General features: G+C 48.1%; 1 protein-coding gene across 3 annotated transcripts in view; it reads right to left on the bottom strand.

Moving 5' to 3' along the window:
• The window catches only part of LOC146302311 (putative methyltransferase NSUN7), a 20,961-nt gene extending 1,985 nt beyond the window's left edge, over nt 1-18,976 (bottom strand). The window contains exons 1-11 of one of the 3 annotated variants that reach the window (XM_084677350.1): nt 18,485-18,976; nt 17,421-17,818; nt 12,315-12,373; nt 9,543-9,670; nt 9,187-9,339; nt 8,223-8,406; nt 6,993-7,224; nt 6,639-6,782; nt 6,425-6,526; nt 4,773-4,902; nt 4,123-4,255 (exon numbers count right to left, since the gene is read on the bottom strand). In XM_084677350.1, coding sequence (XP_084533476.1) covers nt 4,123-4,255; nt 4,773-4,902; nt 6,425-6,526; nt 6,639-6,782; nt 6,993-7,224; nt 8,223-8,406; nt 9,187-9,339; nt 9,543-9,670; nt 12,315-12,373; nt 17,421-17,754 — 1,599 coding nt within the window. In that variant the 5' untranslated portion in view covers nt 17,755-17,818; nt 18,485-18,976. The remainder of the gene's footprint in view (nt 1-4,122; nt 4,256-4,772; nt 4,903-6,424; nt 6,527-6,638; nt 6,783-6,992; nt 7,225-8,222; nt 8,407-9,186; nt 9,340-9,542; nt 9,671-12,314; nt 12,374-17,420; nt 17,819-18,484) is intronic. The other 2 variants (XM_084677440.1, XM_084677267.1) reach the window with 2 other exon arrangements.

The following is an 18,976-nucleotide window of genomic DNA, read 5'->3' as shown; positions in this document are numbered from 1 at the left end:
CCCTCCCTCCCTCCGCTTCCCTCACCCCTTTAAATCTTACATCCTCTCCTCGCAAGTTTTCAACCCTCTTAAATCTGTCGTTTCCCTGGCCTGCACACTCAGCTGAGCTTGTTGTAAAGGACCTGAAGCACAAGTTTCCCACCATCATTTACATCTCTTACAGTTTCTTGGACAGATCTGAATCTACCTCACTCACTAAGAGGCTTTTTGTGTCTCACTTCACCTTTCACTGCACCCGTCTCTGAATCTTCCTCTGCACCTCTCTCTTTCTTTTTTATCTATCTCTCTCTTTCTATCTGTCTCTGTCTCTCTCCGTCTCTCTTCTCTCGGCAAAGGTACTCTCTTGAACTCGACAATTTTACAGAGTAACAGCTTGACTCTCCCCTAAACCTGCAGCACCCACTCCTGGTTAGCTTCAGGGACATTTCACTTCAGCAGTCAAGCAGAAAGTCAGACTGGAAGGGGGACCTTTTTTTTGTGGAGATCTCATTTAGGCAGGACCTAACCATAGAGTAGGGATCAGTGATGAGCACATCTATGTTCTGTTCTGTCCTGCTACAGGCTGGACCAGTCTCACCACATCAAATAAGCAGTTGTTTATTATCCCAGGTTGTTCTTGCATGGAGAACCCGTTAATAAAAGCATTTTACTGGGCCCAAAACAACGCCCACTCCCACAGAGATTGCTTTTGCACACTTATCTAATTGCAATTTTTTATGAGGCTTTTCGAAGTGCCACAATAACTTTTGATTAGCCGACTTTATTGCAGGTAGGGAAGCTGCCTGTTTGGGGCGCGATGATGGCGGTTTGATGATCTTTTCATCCTTGTCGGTGGAGGTATAAACGTGATGGATGGCCTGGAGACGCCAGATGCCAGGTAACGGGAAGAGGACTTGGTCGCACCCTGAAGGGTGAGAATAGCTTCATAATCTTGCGCGTCGTAAACTGGAGATTTGATTTTCATAAGAGGCGGCGTGTCGTAAACAGGAAAACATACAGGGGATTTTCGAGACATTGAGGAGCTGCAAGGAGGTTTTGTAAGCAAGCCAGTCAGACATCAGTGTAGCTAGACATCCAGCATGCTACAGTAGGCAGCAAATGAGGTAGCTGTATGGTGAACCATCCATCCATCCAGCCATCATCCTTTCATCCATCCAGCCATGCTCCGACCCTACCCTAATTTCCACTGCAGTCCACTTAGCATCTACAGCCTAGTAAAGCACAGCTTAAGCTGCCATGGTAGATGCCTCACTTAACACCCACCCAGAGCACCTGGGGGGGGTCGTGAGGAGGAGACAGAGGTCATAAACCTATAGAAGGAGATTCAGATACACCATCTAGTTGGGGTGGGCTAAAAAATCGATTCACATATGAATCACATCGATTCACAAATGTCACAAATCTATTTTTTATGTAAGCATATATTGAATCGAAATTTGATTCCAAATAGATTTCTAATCGAATTGTGAGATACCAAAATATTCCCATTTAGTAGTGTCATAAGGGCAATTACACTGTCTTGTTGAAAGTAACTTTGCGGGAACCCTCTGTGGCTTAGTGGGTAAGCATGTGTACCATTGAGTCTACTGTCAAACACGGTACCCCTGGTTCAAATCTCATTCAATCCAGTTGATAATTAATTTAACTGATATAAATTAAGTAATATATATGTTGCCAAAATATTCCCACTCCTACTATTTAGGTTAACTGACAGAGCCTGCCATAACTCCCTTATGTGAGAGTGTGTGTGTGCCTGTTCCCTGAACCCCTCCTACTGTGGATTTCACATAAAGCCAGCCAGCCAGCCAGCCAGCCAGCGAGAGAGAGAGAGAGAGAGAGAGAGAGAGAGAGACAGAGAGAGACAGAGAGAGAGAGAGAGAGAGAGAGAGAGAGAGAGAGAGAGAGAGAGAGAGAGAGAGAGAGAGAGAGAGAGAGAGAGAGAGAGAGAGAGAGAGAGAGAGAGAGAGAGAGAGAGAGAGAGAGAGAGAGAGAGAGAGACCTCATTGTGGGTGTTGAGTCATGGTGGTATTAGATCTTCTGCTCTGTGTTAGAGAGGATTGACCCATGTGAGAGAGAGAGAGAGAATTGGAAGGAGCTTCTCTTTGCCCTTCCTCTCTCTTCTTCTCCCTTCCTGGAGTGTGACTCTGGGACCTACTCTTGGGCCTGTCTGAGTCCTCTGATCTTACCTTCCCCCCTCTCTCCCTCCTTCAGATCCTCCTTCTTCCCATCCCTCCATCGAAACCTCCAAGGCTGAACATGCCTGTCTCCATGACCCAGACACTGATCTTTTCACCTTCTGATCTCTCTCTGTCTCTCTCTGTCTCTCTCTCTCCTTCGTTCTGTGCTTTGTTGTTCCCTCAGGAGGCAAGAAAAAGGCCTTGTTCCTATGTCTGTGACCAGACACTTCTGATCTCTCTAACCTGTTTCTCTTGTATGACTCTCCCTCTCCCTTCCTCGCACTCTTTCATAGCCTATCTCTCCTGTGTCTGCCCTAGCACCTGTCGCCATCCCTGTTCATTTTCACCTGATCCCAACTGCAGCTCTGCCATTTCCTTATTCCCGGAGCTCACCTTGTCAACACTCCAACGTTTGCCTTTCACTCATCCTTCCATTTCCACCCTCCCATCTCACCTCATCCTCTCCACTTTCCTCGCGGCTGCTCCTCGCCTCCTCACCCCCTCCCCTCTCATTCCAACTCTTTTCTCCCCTCCTCTCACACACCCTGCTCCGTCAGCCCCCCCCCCCCCACTTTCATCTCTCCTCGCCCCTACATCCTTTTCCCTTCTCTTTTTCTCCCCTTACCATCTACTCTCTGTTCTTCCCCCCTTCCCTTCTTTCTTTTTCTACTTCTCTAATGTCCTCTACCCACTGTTCTCCCTCCCTTGGCGTCTATTTTGCCCCATTTTTCGATACTTTCCTCCCCTCATCGCTCCTTTCTTCTCTTCTCACCTCACCTCCTTCACTCTCCTCCACCCCACTGTACTACCTCCCCTCTCCACTGGCAAACATCTCAAATCTCTCACCGTGCTGTGCACAGCCTCTGTGCTCACCCCAGCTCTTGCACCCGGTTACAGGGGCTGACAGGCGCGCTCTTAACTCCCTGTGTATGTTCCTGTCAGGCAGCCAGGCGCTCCGGCTCCTCTGACAGAGCTCTAATAACCCTCCATAGTCTCCGTCTCACAGAAACGCGACGATTTCTTTCTCCGTCCTGAGATATTCTTTCTACCTTTCTCCCTCCCTCCCTCCCTCTGTTCTCTCTCGTGTTTCTTCCTTATCAGTCTCTATCCCATTTTCACTTTCCATTCCCCTCCTCCTCCGTCACACTCTCCCTCCCTCCCTTCTTGCTCAGCGTCGGGTTATTTCGGGGACCAGATGAAAGTGGAGTGTGTGAAGGATGGGTGGGGGAGGGGGGGTGCGGGGGAGTTACTCGCAGACGGTAAACGAGGGATTATTTGGTGGATGTGCACAGCTCAGAGCATCACAGGAGGCGGCACGCCCACCCCCCCCCCCTCACCCAGGGGGACGGAACGCACAAGGGCCTTTGTTTTCATGACACTTTGAACGTTGACCATATCAAGTAGGAATAACAAAGTCAGCCAGCCAAACACAGAGCCTGTGGTGCTGTGTGAAGCCTGGGTCATCCTGGTGCTTGGATAACCCCCTCCAGCACTTACACTGAGACTCAGCTCTTTCTCTGGAGAAAGCCCTGGAGCCCTGGAGCGACATACAGAGACCCACACACTGCAATGCAAGCTGGGGATTTGGGGGATGTTTTCTCTGAGCTAAATATGGTTCCCCCAGCGGTGCAGTCCAGTGCCTGGTATAGAACACAACTAGATCTTACAGGGTGCTACGACCCAACCCAGTGAGGACAAACAAGGACAGTTCCCTTCCCAGGTCCCCTGCTGGAGACCCGGGAAAGGAGGAGATGCATGTATATGAGTTCCTCACCTCATGCTGGAGAGAGTGCTGATGCTAAGCCTATGGGCTTCCCTCTCTAGTCTTCAGAGGGAGCTGATGTTCTGATGTATGCCGTAACTCAAAATGTGTGGCATGAGACGCAATTACAGCTATTGTGTGCACTGCAGCAAGGTGCACCGTGTGTGTATGTGTGTGTCTCACCTCTCTGGTGAGCACAGCCAGGAAACAGCCGTTACTGTGCTCCGAGGGCTCCAGTCGGAAGAAGGGTCCATCTGCAGCCCTCTCCCCCCCCGCCTCGCCACGGAGAGCAGACACGAGCAGGGAGGAGTCGGGCCTGAACGCACGCACGCACACACACACACACACACACACAGTGTGTAAATACCCAGAAACATGCAGTACTCATGCACATCACAAACACACACACAGGAGGTGGGGGGGGGGGACACAAAACACAGAGTAAATATATATCTCCTCAGAGAAAGAGGCAAAGCAAAAGCCATCCATACCAATGATGTGAAAGCCTGTTTCATTCCCAGTAGCCTGGGGCAATCTAGGCCTCATAGACGGCCGGGTAAATGTAGAAAGAAAGCTGTGTGGATTCAAGTCCACACCAACTGTGGAAAACTGTCAAACTTCTGACGTCCACGGCAAGACAGGACATTAGGTATGTACAGTACATGGACTATTGTCTGAGGAAATATTTAGTTTCCTGCTTCAGTCAGAGACTGAGTGATCTTTAACTGGACATGTTGGCTTTTCTTCAGCCCGAGGGGAGGAAAAGACAGACTCAAAGAAAGAAAATCAGGTAGAAAGAGTAGAAAAAGAGACAGACTGTGTGTGTGTTTTACCTGAAGGGCTGTTCTTTCAGCTCCTGGTCTGGTGATGGCCTGTTCTGCTCCAGAGCTCTCGCTAACACCCCCTCGTTCTCCTCTGGGTAGGAGGAGCAGGTGGAATATACCACCACCTGCACCTTAGAGACTGCACACACATACACACACACACACACCATGAATATATACTGTACATACTGTCTTGACATAAACATACACAACAATGAAACGGTGCCTTTAAAGGACCAAAAACAACCACAAAGGAACATCCATTTTAAGTCTAATTAAATCTGAGCTTGACATAGGCAAAGAGAAATGTAAGTCCTAAATTGTTATTTCTTTCTGATTTCACAGCACACTGCATAAATATGATTTCTGGTTCCTTTCTTTTCTATTCTTCAAAGAAAAATTCTCACCAAAGGGTTTTCCAACCCAAAAGTTCTTAAAATATTCCATTCTTTGAACAATGTTGGTCTGAAACATTGTTTGTTTCATGTAGCTTGTGCTGCTCATAGTACAGCTGTGTCAAGCTGTTCAAACAGTCATTCATCTGTTGTTTACACAGTGCCCATTTCTATAGCTTTCATGTCTTTCTTTCCGACCAATTACAACAAGGCGTGAGACATTACCTCAGAGCTGACAGGGTTACATACTGTAGAATTTAAGCTCAGTTTACTAGAGCACACTTTCATTTACTGCAATGTTTACATCCAAGGCTAAGCCTGATGAAGACCTTGACGGTTGGAGTGTTGCAGTAATATAAGACTGAGGCATTATCCAGTTTGTAGTTGTTGTACTTAGCTTTAAATACCCTGCAGGTGGTTATGGCAGGTGTGTGTATGTCATTTTCTCTTCTGACAATGCTAACTATACACTTATATTACTTCTATTATGTATTATATTGCTGTATTGCTGTATAATGGATGCCTAATTTGTATATATACCACACTTTTTATAGTGATGTCGCAAACCTCATTTCCCATTGGTCCAAATGATACCAACTATACAGCTTCTTTAAATTCAGTTCCCCTTGGCACCCCTTGCGTGCAACGTATTGTGGTTTCCTCCACATTGTGCAGCCTGTGGGATGTGTGTGTGTGTGTGTGGAAAGACCCAGCTGTTCATCACCTGTGGGCCTACGGCAGAACTACAAACTCCCTTCCACCCACTCAGAGCCGGGCAGTAAGGTCGATTCTCACCTGCCGTTTAATTAACGGCCCTGTTAGAAACCATCTACGGCGGCAAAACTGCTTCAGGGCACAATCAATGGTTGGTGTTATTAGAGAGACTAGGCTCGCGCACGCACTCTCTCAACAGATATTGATATAACCCTGACTAAACACAGAATTATGTTGAATGTCACAATAATACCTGTACAAATGTTCACGCACCTGTGCCCCTGTGCCCCTGTGTGTGTGTGTGTGTGTGTGTGTGTGTTGGCTCTTGCCAGGATCAGTATGGTGGGCCCCAGCAGGGGAATATTAGCATACCTAATTAACACTGAGGTGCTCTCACAGGGAAACCTGGGGCTCTGGTCTGATAATTAGGAAGTGTGTGTGTGTGTCTGCAGCAGCATGTGTGTCTGCTGCAGCATGTGTGTCTGCAGCAGCATGTGTGTCTGCAGCAGCGCATGCTTGCACGTGTGTCTGGGTCGGGTCACACACACTCACACTTCAGGGCATGATCGATGCTCTTCTTCTGTTGTGCCACCAGTGCATCCAGCTTAGTCTGGGCTATGGCCCCCTGGGATAGGTCTTGGAGTAGGTCTGTGTCTAGCAGGGAGGGGGAGGGGGGCAGAGACACCCATTACCTTGAATCAGCATAGGGTTCCTTGCATTAAGGTTTCAGTGCTCTGGCTGGTTGTGTGTGTGTACAGGCTGGTACCTCCATTCTCCTGCAGTATGAAGTCTACAGGGTTGCTGAGCGCAGACACAGAGCACTGGGGGAGCAGCAGGATGAGCCGGACCCTCTGGAGCCTGGGATCAGCCGGCTCCACAGACAGGAAGCTCTCCGGGATCAGCTTCACATCTGGGGAGGGAGGCACGCACAGGAACAAAAGCATACCTTCCCTCCCATAAACACATACAACATGGGACACACACACGGGACACACACGCACACCACATTGGGTACTCGCGACGTCACTCCGCGCACGTCACACACCGACACACACACACACCGACACACACACAGGCACACACTCTTGGGAGACGCACACAGACGTAGTGTCCCACGTACTCTTGCAGCCCACGTTGGCGAGCGTCTCCTGTAGCTCCTCCCTCTGCTCGGGGGGGCGCTCGCCCACGCAGACGGACACTCTGGACTTGCTGCTGCGGGGGGCGTGGCTCGGACCCAGCAGGGAGGCGGTGTGGGCCACGGTGAGGCCCGACGAGCAGCCGGCCACCAGGACGTCCCCCTCAGGGGCCAACAGGGGCCGCACCACGTAGGGGCCCACACAGCACGACTTGTCCTGACACGCACACACGGGAACAGGGGACTACTTACACGAGACGACGGACATGCCCGAGAACAGACGTGGAGAAGGACCAACAACAGACACACGGTGCCTGTGACAGACACAGATGGACAGACAGGACAAACAGACAGACAGACAGAGAGACAGACAGACAGAGTGACAGACTGACAGAATGACTTCTGTGTACAGAAAAACAAGGTTAAAGTAGAGAGAGAGAAAGAAAGAGACGTGGTGGTTTAGACGGGAAGAGAGGTGGCTTAGAAACGGGAGGAGTGTGTGGTGAGGAGGGGATGGAAACCGAGTGGAAGGAGAGAGCGAGAAAGAGAGAGAGAGAAATAGAGAGAGAGCGAGATGAGAGAGAGAATTGGCAGCCAGTGCAATCAGATTACTATGGAGATGTCCTTCAATCAACGTAACCTCTCTCCAGAGATAGTGCTGAACGTAGCACAGCCTCTCAGACCAAGCTCACAGCACTCCTGACTCAGTATCCATATCACCGTGTTTGCAGAGGAAAACGAGGGGGAAAGAAGAAAAGAGCAAGGGCATTTAGAGCGGAGGGGGCGAGGGAGAGGAAGAGAGAGAATGTGCGAGGGTGAGAGAAGAAGTGATTAATTTTAGCAGTGGTATTGAATGCTTAATTGAATTTGGCTACATAATCAGATTTCACAAGCTGGCGTGCTAGTGTGGCGTGTGGAGTTTACGGGAGTGAAATGAAATAGCAGGAGCTCCTCTGTTGCACAGAAACAGGAGGGTGTTACAGATGACCTCAAGGGAGTTTTCAGAAGATTATGTGTTTTTCGGATTTATTTGTCCATTTGTCGGTTTCAGAAACATTTTGAACAAGTAAAGATATTTAAGAGGCACATAAAATGAGCAAATAACCCATTATACTGTGTTCTCATTCATTTAAAGAGCGCGAGCCTACATGAACAGAGGCCCGCTGGGAAATGTTGTTTTAGAGGCTTCTCTGTTCTCCCTGCTTCCTGTAGTACCTGGATGATGAGTTTGTATTGGCTGAGCAGCCTGGTGCGGTACAGGTCAGCTTTGACCGGGGCAGGGAACACCAGCATGTCGTCGCAGTGGGGGTCCCGGCAGAAGGTCTGCCCCTCCAGCTGCCTGACAGAAGTCACCTGGGAGAAGCCCTCTTGCTTCAGGACCCTGCACACCTCGTCAAGGCTGACCAGGGAAGGGGGCGGGCGGGGCGAGAGGGGGCGGAGGGGTAGGAAAGAACAAATGCACTCATTACACTGGAGTGTGTGTCTTGTTTTATCATGTAAAATCGTTTTCTATAACCTTTACTGAGGCCTCTGTCTACTACCACTGCGTAACAATGACATGTTACAATATTTTGTGGGCTTGAAAGGTAGTCAGTCAAGAGCAAAACACACACATACACACACACTCACACTGTGCCAACCCCACAGGTGACCTCCACAGTCCCAGACCTTGCTGAGGGTTGTTGCTGATTGGATCTGTCCACCGCAGTGGGATTTACACCCTAGTGAATCAGGCTGTCTGTACACACACACACACACATACATACACACACAACGTGCCCACTCACCTCACTCATACACACGCGTACACAGTCTGTGGTTTAATGGGATGTCAGCAGGCCACCTGGACCATAAACCACTGGACAACCCCCCTGCCTGACCAGTGTGTGCATGTGTGTGTGTGTGTGTGTATGTGTGTGTGTGTGTGTGTGTGTGTATGTGCAGTATACATATGTGTACCATTTGTCTCTATCCATGTGGGTGAGTGTACATACGAACTGTCTGTGTGTGAACATTTACACATCCAGAACATGTACTCTGTGTCTGTGTGTGTTCGTACGTACAAGAACTGCCTCCGTGTGAGCACATAGTTAACACATGTACTTTGTGTGTGTATCTGCGCGCGCGCGCGTGCGTGTGTGTGTACGCACGGCTGCTGTGTGTGAGGGAGTGCCCTGACCTGCTCCTGAGTGTGTTGACCCAGGCGTAGAGGGGCAGGCTGCTGGCTCTCTGCTGCTTCCTCCTCACACTCTCAGGCAGGATGCAGTCGATGGTCAGCAGGTCGTGCTTGATCCTGCAACGTGCCAGGGAGGCTGCCAGCTTGGTCTTGAACCTCAACACACACACACACACACAGGACCCATGAAGGAGACAATGTTACATCACAAACTAATTACGAAAGCGACGTACACATCGACACACACAGGACCCATTGAGGAGACGATATAATATCACAGTATTAGAAAGTAAGCTGCACGTCAACACACACACACACACACACACAGCACTTCCCTGCTCTTCTCCCTCATGTTGTACCTGAGAAGACAGCTCTCTGTGTCTCGAACTTCCTGTATAAACTCCTCCCCCGGGCACTCCCGCGGGAAGAACTTCCTGTCCTGGAAGTCGTAGAGCATCACGGCCACCAGGCTCATGAGGTCGTCCGGCTGGAGACAGACATGCATCGGACGGAGAGATAGGAAGCATAGATTGGACAGGAGAGATAGAAAAGAGAGATAGAGCCTGCAGTCCATCAGTAAGACAGAGGGACAGGGAGCATGGAGATATAGGATCGATAGCACTGGCGGTCCACTGCCCGTCAGCTAAAAAGGAACACATGGCAAAGATAAGATGGATGGAACTAGAGAGGTGGACGAAAAGATAAATAGACTCTCTACTAGCCATCAGCTCCAGAGGGGAAAAACTGAAACTAGATATAGGACAAGATAGACAGAACTGACACACTTCATCGGTGTACTTTCTTTCTGGGAACAGTCAAAAGCTGAAATTGCCTGAATCAAGGCACACAGCCCAGAAATAGGATGGGAGGCCAATTGTCCCCTGACTCGAGAGAGAAAATGCTGCGTAGAAATAGGATAGATAGAACTGACACACCTGGATGGTCTAGCATAGTGAGGATGGATAAAGGCATCAAGCTCTCTAGCCCAACTGCAGCTTAGATACAGAGCAGGCCTGCCAGTGAGCCTGACACACACACACAATCCAGCATTCACTCACAAAACCCTCCTGAACTCACAAACACTGCTGCACTCGCCCACCTGTACTCAGGCACACAGCAATGGGATATCCTGCTATGACCTGGCTCCAGCCTCTTAATTAAACACAGGAGGAAGCCACACTCCCTCACTCCCTCTTTCTTTCACGCTCTACCTCTCCACTGCCCCTACCTCTCTCCGTCTCTCTTTATCTCCCTCTGCCTCCCTCTGGGTGAGAGGCTTTGGAGGCAGATGGTGTTGCTCGGCAGCAACAGATTGCCGCAGTGTCGCCGCTGGGATAATGGGGCGAGAAGCTAATATGCTACACTAGCTGGCTGTGCCCGGGCTACGCTAGGCTAACGTGCACGCTAACAAATTAGCCGAGCGCTCGTAATTCACTTGGTAGGTTTTTAATCTGTTGTTTTGGAAAGGTCGATATCGGGGACAGGTGTTGGATCCAGCCTCTCCTCCTCCTCCTCTCCTTCCCTCGCGCCCTCTACCAAGGTTGAACCCTTTGGGGGCGGGCAGTTACAAATTCCCCATCTGCCGTTGCTTGGCAACAGCGTCCCGCCAAGGGATAGCGGCCCGGAGAGCAAACAGGTCGTCACGTCACCGTGGATACCCAAGGCCTGCACGCTGTGACATGGTGTCACAACACTTAGAACTGGGCATGCTCTCAACACCGCCTGGTGTGGGGGCTAGTTAGTCACACTGGGTGTTGTAGTCCTGACAGGGAGGACTTGATCACACATGAGTGGTGATGTTACCTATTCAACACTGTCAGCTGGGCTTGGCTCTGCTGTGTCTCTCAGTAAACACTGTACATGCACTATGTACATTTCCAACGGCTCTCCTCCTCCTTCTTGGCCCCGGAAAGACAGCTTTTTCTCTCTGTTAGCATCAACTCCTCACCCAACCCACAGCGGGCCTATCTACATCTCCATCTCTCCTCCTTTCTGCTCTTCTTCCCTGCTTCCCTGCCCTCCCCTATTCCCACCACCCTTTCCATTCCCCCCGAGATCCTCTCTTCCTCTCAATCTCCCTTTCTCTCTCTCTCTATCAAGGTTGAACTTTATAGATGGCAGGTGGATGTAAAAGGGGCCGAGAGGGAGTTCTAAAGGAGCGTCTCTTTGTGTCTGGCCTTTATTGTGTGTCTGCCGGTGGGGTGCAGAATAACGACCTGCCACTGAGAAGCATGGCAACCCATTCATATCAGACACGGTCATAATTCACCTCACACAGGTACAGTAGGTGTGTGTGTGTATGTGTGCACCACGTGTGTGTGTGTAGGTGTGCACCGTGTGTGTGTGTGTGTGTGTATGTATGTTTGCACGTAGGTGTGTCAGCTGCTCAAAACACTCCATGACAACTGTATTTAAACACACAACACTCTGCTCCTGGTTTTAGGGACTGGTCATGTGCTCCATGGAACAGTAATGTGTAAAGACAGTTCCTTATCGAAGTACTTCGCTTATTTCAAATGGCACCAAATGTTCTAACTGGAGCAAGCCCCCCCTCCCCCCAACCCCTTCCAGTGCCCCCTTACGGAGCTGCCTCCCATCCCCCCCATCAGCTAAACGACTAACGGAGTGTTCCCTTTACCATCTACCAGCCGGGACGTTTCATGGCTGAGCTGGGAAACCTTCAGCTTTTTTACAACCGCCTATGGCGGAACTAATTACATTCAGCCCAGGTCCCAGACATGGATGAGCTGGGACAAGGGGTGTGGTGTGGTGGGGAGTGGAGAGCTGTTGAGGAGGCGCCTGGACAGCATTTTGATGTCATAACTAATTAATGGTCTGTTTTGTTTGAGGGAAGAAGTGATAAAGCAACAAATAGACCTGGACGGGCTGCGAGGCGGTCTTTATGGCTGCTTCAGAAGGGAGCGATAGTCATTTCATGGAGGATGAACCCAGACACGAAGACTTTCTGTGAGTTGATGAAAGCTCAGTATGAACGGAATAATCATTATAAGCGAAACTGAAAAAAGGGGTTTGCATGTCTAAAACAGCAGGGAATTAATAGAGAAGGCTCTGTGTGTTCCTACTTTGACAAAACGTTGCAGCTATTCTGAGAAGAACCATTTTTTACTCACCATTGGCTGAGAGAAGTAGAAGCAGCTGTCAATCATGATGTCCTCCAACAGTTCTTGATCTGTAGGAGGGACATATAAAACTAACATTTAGAGACAGGACAGACCATGACATGAGAGGACATGAGCGTTAAGGATAGAAAATGTGAGTATAGAGGTAATGTGAGAGGAGAGTAGACGAAAAGAGAGAAGGGGATATTGAGGAGATTTCAATCATTCTGTGTCTAATAGATAATGATTCACAACGGCCCAATCTCGTCTCTATCTCTAATTATCTCCCCGGCCCAGTCCAGACAGGTTCATTTGGGGGCTGCCTGAGAGTGATACTAAGAATTACCTCCTAACCAAGCGATTGAAATGATTAAGGAGTTAAATCCATATCTAATGAAGAACACTTTTCTGGAATGGAGGTGAAGGTTCCTGGAGGCAGAGAAGAATAAATAATATGACCGTAATTTGAAATGATAATTCAATTATACAGGATTAAGAATTCCAATTCAACGCTCATTTGTTTCCTTTTAATCAAGTTAATCAGGTTCTATTTAAACCATTTAGAGTCATTCATTTAGGAGGTTTGTGTCTGAGACTGCTAGTAGCATCTGGCAATGGCATCCATTGATTCCAAACACAGCAGTGATGCTTCTTTCTTTGGAGCGATAGCATTAATACACATGATGATACAACAAACCAGATAATCTTTTTTTTGTTTGTTTATCTAGTCTGGTCTATCAAAAGGCTGTAGCCTAGATAGGTAGCTACTAAACAGGCTGCCCTTATCTAGAGGCCTCATCTCTGGGCTCCTGATGGGTTTCCTGTCTCATCTGGTCCCTGGGCCGGCCTGGCGGAGATATCACCAAGGCAGCATCTGTCTCCACGGCCGCAGGAAGCCGCTTTCTGGCTCTCACACAGGAAGTCTGTTCCCGCTCTTTCCACGCCGAACTGTGGGCTCCCCTTCCATTCCGTCGAGGGGAGAGACGACAGCATTTTTTCGCTCTATCTTGTTTAGGATTAGAGAACAGCTGTTTCTACAAGCCTCTGTGTTTGTGGTGTGATTTTCCTACATTATGAACGGAATCGTCGGTAGAATTGCCCAATGCACGGCAATGTTCCAGATAATCTTGTTAAACAGCGTTTTCTTCATTTGGAGAAATCCTCTTTATCCCACAGGATTTGTGTGTGTGTGTATGCGTGTTCAGCGTCCTGCTTGTCCTCTAATCCTGAGTGACACACATGACTCTTCTCTAAGTGGCGCTGGGAGGTGACGACCTGACTGGGACCAAAGGCAGAGCCATGGCAACGGCAGACACCACTGCTGCCGGCCTATCACAACATCACAAATCACACTGGGATGTTAACTGCATGTTGAGCTTGGGCCAGATAAGCCACACATACACACACAAACACACACACAAAAGGTGTGTTCTTTTTTTTAGGGTAAACAAAAACGTCTGTATGCTTTGCCCTAAGCTAATTTACAGTAGCCATATCTCAACCAGTGTTTACTAGTTCCACCCAATAGAGCGGGAGGTGGTAAAGATAAGCTCTAGGCCGGCTCCACAGAGTGAGGCTCAACAGAGCCACGGACAAGCCTAGGTTCGTTGGTCCATAGAGGTCATTGTCCTGGTCGCCCCATAAATCACACCCAGGAGACGGGGGGAAACACAGAGGAAAAATCACCTATAAATCTCATACAGCGGAAGCCATTATATACCCGACACACTGCTGAGCTGGGTTGTGAGCAACCACAAAACTAACGACTCTTCCAAGCTCCAGGTGAGGATCGAGAGTTCTCAGCTCTGCTTTGCGCTCTTCAAAACCTTTTCTTTAGTCAAAAGGGTTGCCAATCATGAAATCCTTGCATTAATTCTGAGAAAGTAAATATATTTTTTAGGATTACCAAGGACGACATTCAGGAATTTACCCTTAAAACCATCAGCCGGGGGGGGGATGTGAGTGTGGGGGAGTGGGCGGTTCTGAAAGGTTTCTTTTGCAGTGCGAGTATCCAGGTAACACAATGACCTGGTGAGTGTTGATGGCCACAGTCAAATAAATCCACACTGAAACAAAGCCTCTCTCCGGATCCAATTCAACTCTGTTCTGCATCTGTACACCCCACTTCACATGAATCTGGTCAAACCTGGGCAAACGCAACAAGAACTTTGGGATGAGTTTATTCACATGATCAGCCTTGCATTGGATGACAGAGATGGCTTACATATTAGAGCTGGGGCCCATTAGCTGGCACTGTGCTGGCATAAGCTTTCTCAGGGTGAGTGAGCGCCATGCCAAGGGCAGGGCAGACATGTTCTCCCCTCCTGTGGCCTGAAACAAGCAGCTCCCCCTGGTTAAACAGGCCCCTATCCATCCTCTCCCTTGATCCCTAACTTTCTCTCTTTACGTTCAGCCCTCATTCTTTTTCTATCACTGCACCCTCCTTTCTCCCCTGAATACACATACCTACACTCTCTCTTTGTGCCTCCCTCAAGCCTCTCTCCCTCCCAAACTACACTCAATCTACCCTCCCACCCAAACACCATACCTCAACCCTCCCAAAAACCATCCCTCAACCCTCCCTCCCTCCACCCTCTCGGGTTCCTTCCAACTTCCATCAGAACTTCTTTGTAGCCTCCCTCTGTACCCTCCATCCACCCTACTCTACCTCTCTCTCTCTTCCTCCACACCCCTGATAGAAGGACACAGCCGTCTGTCTGGCAGCGCTGGCGGCTACCGTGGACAATGAGGCAGAAACACTCTCAGAGGGACAAAAATGGAGGGAGCGATGGAGGGAGCGATGGAGGGGAAGGTCGCTCACAAGGTCGTCGGCTGCATTTAGCCAAACTTTGAATTCACACATGAGTTGCTTTGTATTAAGCAAGAGTTTGGGGACTTGAGAGTACTTTACAGTCACTCAATAGGATGTTGTAAAAGGTTGGGGGAGGAGTGGGGGGGGCTGCAAAAGATGGGTCGGGGAGTTACAGAGGTTGAGAGAAAGGTTAAGGGTAGTCCAAATGAGAGGGGGGAAAGAAAGACATATGGTAGATATGGGAGCAATGGCAAAGATGCAAAAGAGTGACATGGGAAACAGAGTGAGAGGAACATGCACAGCTGACAGAACCTTCCGTCTGGACACACACGAACGGGGAGGATACCCCTCAGGGACCAAACGTCAGCCACCATCCAGAGTCAAGCGAAGAGATACAGGGTCTCCCGTGTTACAGCTGGGTGACTGAGGTGTGGTGGACCATATCAACAAGTCAGGTTCTGCTGGCATATTAATGGGACATAACATAGCCCCTCTGTGTGCAGGTTGTTATGGAGCTCTGCTCATCTGATAAGGGTTTGTATCCCCTGATCAATACTACAGCTCATTGATATTTTTCACTAGACGTTTTTTTTCCGCTGGTAGAGCATTTTCTTTGAGGTTAACAACTGACCTCAGCTCGATGTTGGATCATTGTCATTCCCAGGCGGCACGCGAAGGATCAGTCCGGCGGGGTGCAGGTGTGTGTGTGTGTGTCACTAGCATATTGATTTGTGCAGTGGTGGTCAGCCCTGTGAGTGGGAGGCTTGGGAAAGATTAACACCAGATGCACAGCTATGCCATTTCAAATCTTCCAATCATTCACCACCAACTACCTAAAGTTAAATTACAGTTCAACAATACTCGGTCAACAAGCAGATAGCTTTCGTCTCTCTATCCAACCCCCCCCCCTTTACTCTGGCAAAGATGAAGTCATTTCTATAGATGAGCCATTGGGCCAACAGGCCTTCATTGTGGTAATGAATGCAGCCACACAAACACTGTGCTTCCTCGATCTTCTCCATTATGGGTGGCCAAATTTAAGACCCGAAAAAACGTGCCACCTGGAAGTACGAGTTGATTATAGCGCAGCGCTCCCTGAATCGGTCTGGTGGTCTACTTGGAATCCACATTGTTCGCTTGACATGATCATCTCTCTGTGACATTATCTCATCACTAACTGACTCTCAAAATGAGTCTCCTTTTTCTAGGAAAGGAGGGTGGAAGAGGAGCAGAAATTACTGGAATAACAGCAGTTCAGATGATAATGAGGGACTGTTAGTTTTACTAATAAAGCGTAAACAAAGATGAGATTGAAATAGAAGAAACTAATAGAGATAATATAGACTAATAGAGATAATTTCTCACCTAATGGACCGAGCCAGGTAGGGTTAGGACTTGAGGTTAGAAATGGGTTTAAAATTTGGAATACACCAAAATCTAACTGGCCAATGACACTTTTATCCAAAGTAATTTGCAGGTATCCCACCTACGGAATATACCGCAGGAGACTACAGACTAATTATGGGCTTTCAACCAATTACGTTTTGATATTCCTAACTACGCATCATCCAAAATAGCCTGACCTATGTAAAAGTGTGACCTATGCACCTTTAAGTCACAGCTCTTATTGCCAATTTAAACAGTACAGCCCAGCAGCCCCGGACCTTGAGGCAACAGAACATTAGAATGAGATAAGATAATTATGGGATAGGTAGGTAGGCAGGGCTGGTCCAGGTGCAGAGGGGGGATAGTATGGAAGCACAAAATCATTCAGGACTACAAGGATAGGCTGACTAGGCCCACCTCTCACACCAAGAGTGAGATAAATCGATTCAATCCCAGAGCCTGTGCTGACAGCCCAAACCCCCACCCCCTTATCACCACTGAGCTGATCACACACGCCTGTGCGTTTGGCCACCCAGCCTTAGGCCCTGGCTCCAAAGATAGCAGATTATGGGTCAAATTGATTTTTTTTTTTGCATCGCACGGAATCCCCCCCGGCCATCTGAGGATTTTTCTGTCTTTCGCTTTTCCTCCATCATCCTATCAAGAATCAATCCACTTGTCAATTAACTTCCCCCGGGCTGTTCATTCTCATTTCCAAATTGTGGTGTGTTTGTTTCTCAAATCAAATTGGTTGAAGTTGCAATTTAAAGCCCTGGAAATTGATCAAATGGGGGTTATCCGAGTTCCTGTGTTAGATGTGTCTCAGGAGACATATCCACTTTCAACCAGCATAATATAATAGGTCATCAACATCAGTTTGTGTGTGTTCTGTGAGAAGTGTGTCACTTTGGCTCACTTACATTTGAGTGCATTGAAGGCGAGCTCATAGGCACTGCGCTGGGTCACTTCATCTTTTGCCCCTGGCACAGGAAGCCCCGACTTCTTGCCAAAACTGACCAATCGGTGGGCCGCTGGCTTCTCCTGGTGAGTGTTCTGGAAAATAGCTGCGGCCAGCAGGTAGACACTGTCTAGGAATCCCCACTGGCCCTCAACAGGTGTGGGAAGGACTGGGTTCTCCTCTGACTCCAGGTTGGTTCTATCCAGGAGGGTGAGGTCTTTGAGGCCAGAGATCTGGGACCCACCACTGGTCCTGGACACAGAAGACCGCTGGGACCCCACGCTGTGTTTAACCATCTTTTCGTGTCCACGCCTTGAAAATGCCACGCCTCCTGTCAATAAAACTCTCACCACTTAATAACTGAAAGAAAATAAAAACACTTTAGCAAATGATAGAAAATGTATATACATTAATTTCATGAAGTTAAAATATTGTAGATAACAGGTTGTAGTTGGCTGAACTGCATGCTGAGAGATTTTGCACTTAAAATCTGAATCAGAATCAGTTTTTGGTCTCAGGTATCGAATTAAACCAGTCAGGATCTGACTAAACAAAATAGCAAAATCCATTTTTTTTTATCCCTTTGCTACAGTAGCCTATACATTTCCATAGAAATGTACACAATTCCAGTATAATGACGGACAGAAATGTTGCTGGTAACTACGCTAGCCAATCAAGACAAAACAGATTATTCTCATACAGCTGTAGCCTAATATGAAGCTAATTAAAAGTTTTGCCTAACTTTAAGTAGCTACTAAATAAATAATGACGCTAAATTAATTCACCTGCAACCTACATTTAAATCAAAGACAGCAACAGAATCACAGACACAGATCGAAAGCCACGCTGTTTGAGATAGTAGTACAAGTGGGTAGACATCGATCAAATAAATGCCTGTCAGTACAAGTACAGGTACATGCTACTCCTAGGAGTATAGGAGGAGGATTGGTTGTACTATATGCAGCAGTCAGAGCAACAGATTTGAGCAAGCTAGTGCTAGCCTACAACAGAAGCGGTAATATTTACCGTAAAGGGAGGAGTCCTTGACTTTTTATTCTTTCCGAAGTCCAGTATCCGCTGCCAGACATTCTCATTTTACATGATGATTTTCAGACGAAAACGTTTCCCAGCAAATATTCGTCCACAAAAACTTTTACATAACAAGCAAGCGAACTTCAGCACCACGACACTGGTGTCACTGTGATTGAGTGGCTCTAACCTTGTACTGTAGCTTTAAGTTACCTTGCAACCCGACTTCACCTGCAAGTGAGCTGAAATCGCTCAAACAATGTTTAGCCAATCTCTAACCCTTAAGCATATCAACCGTTACCAATATGTTCACACAGACGAGCAAACAAGTTGAGTTTGATAACAAAAACAAATTGGAGGAACACCTTGGTTGAGGGAGCTTCTATCACCATGGTAACTATATGCAAATTAAGTGGAGTTGAATCCCACACTTGGATTTATGCACCGATTTGAAATACTGTTCAAATAAAGCCCTATTCCTTGCCATAG

The sequence above is a fragment of the Hypomesus nipponensis genome, chromosome 1, assembly GCF_054491055.1.
Source record: "Hypomesus nipponensis isolate SF chromosome 1, ASM5449105v1, whole genome shotgun sequence".
Lineage (NCBI taxonomy): Eukaryota > Metazoa > Chordata > Actinopteri > Osmeriformes > Osmeridae > Hypomesus > Hypomesus nipponensis.
This window is presented reverse-complemented; position numbering and strand designations above follow the sequence as displayed.